At 39.0% G+C, this 7,575-nt stretch overlaps 1 protein-coding gene and 1 long non-coding RNA gene across 2 annotated transcripts; one reads left to right on the forward strand and one right to left on the reverse strand.

Moving 5' to 3' along the window:
* Nucleotides 1–332: 332 nt before the first annotated feature.
* On the reverse strand, nt 333–6,888 carry chchd1 (coiled-coil-helix-coiled-coil-helix domain containing 1). The gene is made up of 3 exons (XM_044373663.1): nt 6,556–6,888; nt 3,204–3,322; nt 333–688 (listed from the first exon to the last, which is right to left on the reverse strand). Exons 1-3 carry the CDS (start codon nt 6,692–6,694, stop codon nt 578–580), a joined length of 369 nt encoding a protein of 122 aa, XP_044229598.1. The 5' UTR covers nt 6,695–6,888; the 3' UTR covers nt 333–577.
* On the forward strand, nt 3,372–5,039 carry LOC122997498. Its single transcript, XR_006407222.1, has 3 exons — nt 3,372–3,948; nt 4,244–4,393; nt 4,492–5,039. It is a non-coding gene; the product is annotated as an uncharacterized LOC122997498 (long non-coding RNA).
* Nucleotides 6,889–7,575: the final 687 nt, after the last annotated feature.

The following is a 7,575-nucleotide window of genomic DNA, read 5'->3' on the forward strand; positions in this document are numbered from 1 at the left end:
TCAGTGATAACCGTAAGCTCTGGGCCAGAGGCCATGAAATCCAAGAAGAATAATTCCATCACATCTGCTAATAACATCTCTGCACTGAGACCACTCTGCTAAATTGGATTGAGAAAAAACTGAGTCATTTCCATTAGAGCCAATTCAGGACACAAGGGGAGAGTCACATTATATTTTCGAAGCATTAAACACAGTGTGTTGTGTACACAAAGCCTAGGACATTAGAGAGTACTGCCTAGCTATATGAAATGATTGAATAAACGTTGGAAGCCAGTTACATACAAGTTACATATTGAAAAAATGTGTGTTTGTGTTGAAATCACTCACATCAGTGATGTTGCCTTAAGTCATTTATTTCACAAATGTATATTATATACCATTGCTGAAATATTTGACACAATTGACACAGATGAAGTAATGACTGTATCTAACTATTAAAGAGATGATCTTTCTTAAAATCAGACCACTCTGGAAAATACCTTAACATTATGAAACCCAGTCCCAAGACTCAGTCAAATGGCCTGTTTTTAACCTGCACATCTCAAGTCCATATAAAATGTGCGTTGAAAAATCCATTCTAGATCTCAGAACGCAGGTTGGGATATCTCTTCAGCAGTGTTGTGGCTTGTTTTGGGTGCAGATGTCCTCCTTGCATTCTGGTCTGTTCTGATTTGTTCTTCATAGCAGCCTGTGAGGGTGGAAGATGATTTGTTACCAGTGCTATTTAATAAGTAATGTGTTTAATAAAGTGTAACTAGGTACATTTAGCACATTAGCAGTCTAAACTGGTAGTGTACAGAAACTCTGTAACTTAAGGTCAAAGTGACTGATGTGAATGATTAAGGGAGAGGTAGACATTCTTGACTGATGTGAATGATTAAGGGAGAGGTAGACATTCTTGGTGTGTCCAGCGTTCTCTGTACTGAGAACATACTTTGTCACTTCCTCAGTAGAAAGACCTCCCAAGATTAGCACATGGCAACAGGGAAACCAGGGCTCGTATTTATCAGGCCTCTCAAAATCCCTAACAGGAATCTTGCTGAAAGTTTAGGACTAAAAATACTCCTAACTCAGAGTAGGACCTGAGACTCATTTATGAAGCGTCCTACACTGACTTTCAGTAAAGAGAAGGAGAGTGTGACTTTGCTGTTTTACGACAGTTGGAACCATAAAGTAGAAACTCTGGTGACATGATGTTGTTCTCTGACAGTCCTGGTTTGAAATATTACACTGTGGTAAAAAAAAAAGTGAGTGAAAAGAGTGAATAATAGCACAATTTTTAAGTGTAGGTTTTATGTGTATAGGTAAAAAACTTGCCAATTACGCCAAAATTAGCTCATAAAATTATATTTACAAATACAGTTTTAGCCTAAAGTCTTTAAACAAAGCCACTCACATGACTTAACTAAATAAAATGTAGTCCATTATGTGAATTAATATAAAAGGTAATGACTCAGCTGTGTAAAATCAGCCTCATCTGACCACATTATTTTACAGTTCCTATAATATTGCTACACAGGCACATATTGTATACCCTCTGTGTGCACTCTGTGGCATCTTTCTTTTCCACTGTTCAATTCTCCCTTCAACTATTTCAACTACACTTCATGTTATCTGATGTTCCCTCCATGCAGGGAAAAATTGTTTTTGTGCACTGTGAAATGCACTGTGTGAACACCTTCTAAACATTAGCATTGTAATGAAGCTGAGATATCTGACATTCAGCCAGGAGAACATGATTATGTTCATATTAATTTGAGTCTTAAATACATTTGTTGATTTCCACACTTATCCAGATGAAATAAAGTAAAAAGTAAAATAAGTAAAAAGTAAACCTAAACAAAAAATATTAAGAACAAACAAAAACACAAAAATGTATTAGTTCATAGTTCAACACAATCTATGGTACATAGAACTTTTGTCATTTCAATGTCATTATTTGCAGAGGATTTGACAAAATTGATATTGAAGACACAAACAGGAAATGGGCCCTATCACTGTAATGCTCTCTGCAACCATGATGTGCACTGCTTAGGGATAGAGTGGTCTTTTGAGCATGGTGCACTCTGATTGATGAACATTTCCTGGTTTCCAGAACAGCTGCGGGCAACTTTGAATTGACAAAATCAAAACTGTTGTTCTGATTCACTTCACAACTTTCTGACATGGACATATTACTTGATGTGGAGATGGAAAAGTAAGATTCTGCAGCAAACAGCATCGTACACTTGTGGGTGAGAGAGGAAGAGGGGGAGATTTTGTTGTGCCTCCTCCCAGGAAACAGCTAGAGCCTGCTGTCTGTGAGCTGCCATTATTATCTTTTTCTATAGTCTGCTGCAGCCAGCTGAACTGGAAACAAGGATTCTGCTGTGCCACTGTGATCACAACCAGTGTGTATTCAAGTATGTGACCTCAGGATCTAAGGATCTAAGCTAGACTGATGTTGATGATGACTGATGATATATTGTATTCCTCCGTGTTGTAGACCTTCATTGTTGTCCAAAAACAATTAAAAACAAGTCAGTGAGTTACACTGCTGCACTGGGTGACATGTTGCTTTGTCCCTGAAGAGAGTGCTTACCATAAGTTTGTTTAGAGATGGCTCCAAAGAGGCAATCACATTTTCACTCTCAGGAGAGAGTTTTCCTGTACAGCAGATGCCACATTTCATGTGTAGAAATGTGGTTCCATTTACAGACCTTCACTAGTTTTTTGTGCTACATATCACATGACTTTGTGTTGAAGTTCTTTGGGAAATTTATCATGTAGCACAAGGTCATGATACGTAGCACAACAAGCTAGCGAAGCTATAAACAGAACCGCTTTCCTGCGTGACTGACAATAAGAAAAATATGGAAAATCATCATCCTTATCCTTTGTGTATGCATTTGTCATATGGCCAAATATCAGAAATAATAATTAATAATACTGCTTTCAACCATATTGCCCTACCTTAGTGTGTACAAAAATAATTTGGTGTATTTTATAATCTGGTACTTCCTATGAACTTATTTCCCAGTGTTCACTTGTTTTTGTGCTCTGTATATTTGTGCATTCCTCTACTCAGCCTGTTTTAAATTGGACATGCACATCATCTGATAGCACACAGCTGCCTTCATTAACACTGATGAGTTGATGATAAAAAACAGTTTGCTAAATCCTGGTGTCAGTTGTGTTGTCTGTATGTAAATATGTGAACGTACCTGAGCCTTCTCAACACAGGTGTAGAAGGAGTTAATCTCATTCGAGCACAGACCGTCCACAAAGTTGTTCTGCTTCCAACAGGCCATCATGACTGACATCTCTGTGATACAGGTAGCCTCTGTGGAGAGAAAGCTTCACGTTTACCCTTTAATACTGATTTTATTTTATGTAACAATTTCAGAAGTTACAGTTGTCTGAACAAGCTGTGGAAGGTGAAACATAGATGTTGCTATTATGATAACTGCCTCTGTTACTCAACTGTTCAAGTTAATCATCATTTCAAAATCATCACCTTAAAAGCCCTGAATTGAATTGAGATGTCCAGGATTCAGTCCTGTCCTGTCAGTCTGTGAAGTTAACATTAATGTGGTTCAGAAGAATTGTCATATGTAAATGACTGTATTGTATATTGTATATTTTTACTGTAACTGATTTTTGCTGGATGTCTCAGGCATCCTTACTTTATATAGAGAGATAGATGTTGTTTGGGACTGAGGATAAAGGTGAGGATAAAGGTGATGAGAAACAGCTGTGACTAACTGAACCACAGCCCCATAGCACAGGATTGGCTGACACAGGACAGTGTGCTTTTTAAGTTGATCTGGGACAGGTGAGAGGAGCACAGCAAGGGAGAGAGGAGTGAGACACAAGTGTGTCCAGAGAAGTGGAGAGTTTCACCCATGACAGAGTTTGGACCACAGAGTTGAGGTGTTCCACCGGGAAAGTCTGCTGATGGAATAAATGGTAAATGGTAAATGGACTGCACTTTTAGTTAGCGCCTTTCTAGTCTTCTGACCACTCAAAGTGCTTTTACAGTACAAGCCACATTTACCCTTTCACTAACACATTCATACGCTGATGGTAGGCGCTGCCATGCAAGTTGCCAACCTGTGCATCAGTAGAAACTAATCATTCACACACATGTTCACAAAACGAGGCGCAGCCATCAGGAGCAATTTGGGGTTCAGTATCTTACCCAAGCACACTTCAACATGTGGACTGGAGGAGCCAGGAATTGAACCTCTGATCTTCTGATTAGTGTATGACCCGCTCTACCTCCTGAGCCACAACCAGCCCAAATACAGAGCGATGGAGCAAGAGTAAGGCCCGAGACAAGGTACTGGACGGATAGCCGTGGACGAGCAGGGCGGAGGTGGAAAGACTTGGTTCAACGCCCACTACACAATAAGTAAAGAAACGTGAACCAAGTGAACTCTTCCTGTGTGTTGTGTGAGCCGCTGTTTGTGCAAACCCACAACTGAAGGTGTTTTTTTTTACTTTCTGCAGCAGCTGCAGCAGCTTCAACAAGGAAGAGGGACAGTGGGACCGTGCTGCACCTGGGAATTTAAGTAGACTCCACTTTCTGATTTGTTATTGCCCATTAGTGGTATTGGACTTTGGCATCACCATTTTAAACAAAAGTTGTTAATTCTGTTTTTTACTTTTGTATCATTTTATCCAGTATTTTACCATAGTATTTTATTCAATCATTTAAAGTTCTCTTGTGGCGTTGAATTTTTTAACAGTGAAAACACTTTTTATTGCTGGTACACCAAGAACCTCACATTATCGTGTGACAACTACATAGGTCTGGTAACCTCACTTCTTTCTAAACTGGTTAGTTGCACCACAGAAAACAAGTTGACTTTACTTTTCTCTGACTGACTGATTGGAACTGTGGGAGGACCTCAACAACAGAATGAGGATTTCTAACATAACTTCACCTACTTCCATGTCATGTGGACCTCAAACCAACAACAGGCGACTATATTATTTCATGTGATTCTATTCATGTAAACATACAGTATAACAGAGATAAATGTGTTCTAATGCTTGATACAATCGTATCTTGTTCCATACTACATAGACTATGAGCACAGGTCTGGAGTTTATAGAAAATAATCTCAATTTAATCCAAAAAATGTGATTTTGTCCATGGATGGTTCGGTCCTAGATATTATTAAAAGAAAACTTTGAAATGGGAATTTAAAGTGGGGAAAATAATCTTCCCACTCTCAACTTTTCAGCTTCAGAAGGAACAAGACAGAAATATATAATCAATTCAAACCAACCTTCAGCCCAAATAAATCTCCCATCACTATGTGCTGCCTGTCAGATGAGTAAGTGGCTCTAAACACACAGCTTGACTCTCTATTTACCTTTTCTAATCAACACAACTCCAGTCAGAGGAAATGAACTCTGGTTGTTATACTGCAGGGCTCAAACAGCTCTCAGCACTGTTTATAACTGACTAGCTCATACAAGCTCTCTATTGGGCTGTCTACATGAAATCATCATAAGCCCGTGTCCTTATTTTAACTGCCACTGACAAACATAATAAGCAGTTAACATTTCCTTTAGCCAGGATGATGCAGCACATTTTGGGAGCTTGTATGTGGACCTATGCAATCTCCAGGATTCAGAACAGAAGGATTATTCTCCAGGATGCAAAAACTGGTGGACATACTGATTTTCTTTGGATCTTTAAAGGAGCAGTTCACCCAAATTACTACTATGCCTTATTTTGTGTATGCCCAGGGTAGGTAACAGCGATACTGGCCCGCTGGACGAGGTCTTTCCCTCCGCAACTGTCTGCTGGGGGAGCCAGCAGCAGTGTCGCTAATGAGAAGGAATTTCTGATTCCTACGTACAGAACCTTTAATGAAACAGACTGAACAGACCCAATATGTGGGTCCAATGATACAGATAATGCCATCCTCAAGGCGATCTATGTCACAATTATCATAGGCTGAAGCCTAAATACAATATAATAATAATTTGTTTTTCATGTGTTCCACATTTTCTGTATCATGTGAAAAACACATTTTGGGAGTTTTCTGACATTCAAAAGTCAGAAAATCTCTTCTCTCCTTTGTATGCTGTTTGTTGTCCTACACTTGTACCCCTCTGTTAATGTTGAATTATCACCCAGCCCTGCTAACAGACCAACGTCATTTATACAGCCTGCAATGTAGGTCATTCATTCATTCATTCATAGGTCAATCTGACTTAGTAAAGAGATGAATTGGCCTAAGCTTTTCAAGTAAACTAACAGGGCTTTGTAATATGACGGTATAAACTGCAAGACAAGTTAGAGATGTAGGCATGCCATTTATGTACCGCAGTATCTGTTAATATTAGGCCACTGTTGCTTTGTTCACAGGATGGTTACATTCATGTGATAAAGTACCTTCATATGTATTCTTATATTCTTTGGATCAACCAACACATATTCCCATCTGATGATTTTATCTATGAACCACTACTAACTTAGTTTGTGGTCATGACGTCACTCAGGAGAAAATGCTAAAGGTGCACGAGACCATGCAGTCCAACAGTCTTTATTTTTACCTCCTTTCTTGGGTTTGCGGTTGGCCACCGCATCTCTCAGAGCCAGAGTCCTGTTGGGTTTGATGACAGGTTTTCCGTTGTGTTTGCTGAGCAGCCTGCTGACCTTCTCCTGGAACAGGACGCCTCCTTGCGCTGCCATGGCTCACCTGCCCACTGACTCTGCTGGAAGTCAGCAGTCACCACCAGCACAGTGCGCTGATGTACGGAACTGTCTGTGAACGAGAAGAGATGGAAAAACAAACTATCTTCCGTTCAATGCCCTATTCCTTAACCGCGTTGCTCAGTGTACCGCCATGTTTTGCCGTGAAACGGTAGGTAATGTCGTAAAACACATGGCGAGGCAAGCATACAACCCATGCCAGATTCACGTGCTATCGTAACTCTCAGTGTTAGTTGTGCGCGGCATGGAAAATCCTAGGGTAAAAGCACTTATAAATATTAAATCATATCATATTAAAGCAGGGTATACTACTGCTATTATTATCCTCTCTACTACTGTTTCTACCGCTACCGAGTCTTCCACTATTGAATTCATTATACATTCTATTTATTAGCTATCCTTTTTTTAACCTCAGTTCAAACTAAACTATTATTAGTTTTCATTTGCATTCATTTTTTCTCTTGAATACCACGTGAACAACAGAATAGAAGAAATGCATTCCCTCTCCTTCCTTAATTTTATTTTGTTTTGTACATTGGAAGAAAATAAAAACATTGGCAGAATTTAGGGGGAAAAAAACACTGCAAATTTTTAAAAAAAATAACACATTCAGCAATTTGACAACACATACATGGCATAAGAAATGGGTTTTAAATATAGAAATCCAGCAAGTCAAGTCAAGAGTCTGAGTGAAAGAAAGAAAGGAAGAAGCTATTGTTTTTGCCTTTAAATATACATGAACTAATAATTTTTAAAAATGGGAGTGCAAAGTAAATAGCCTATATAACCAGGTTTGCTTAAATATGAAATTAACGGAAGTAGGAAGATGTATAAACATCTGATGGTAACAGTTCTCATTG

This window comes from Thunnus albacares, chromosome 14 (assembly GCF_914725855.1).
Source record: "Thunnus albacares chromosome 14, fThuAlb1.1, whole genome shotgun sequence".
NCBI classification, from domain to species: domain Eukaryota; kingdom Metazoa; phylum Chordata; class Actinopteri; order Scombriformes; family Scombridae; genus Thunnus; species Thunnus albacares.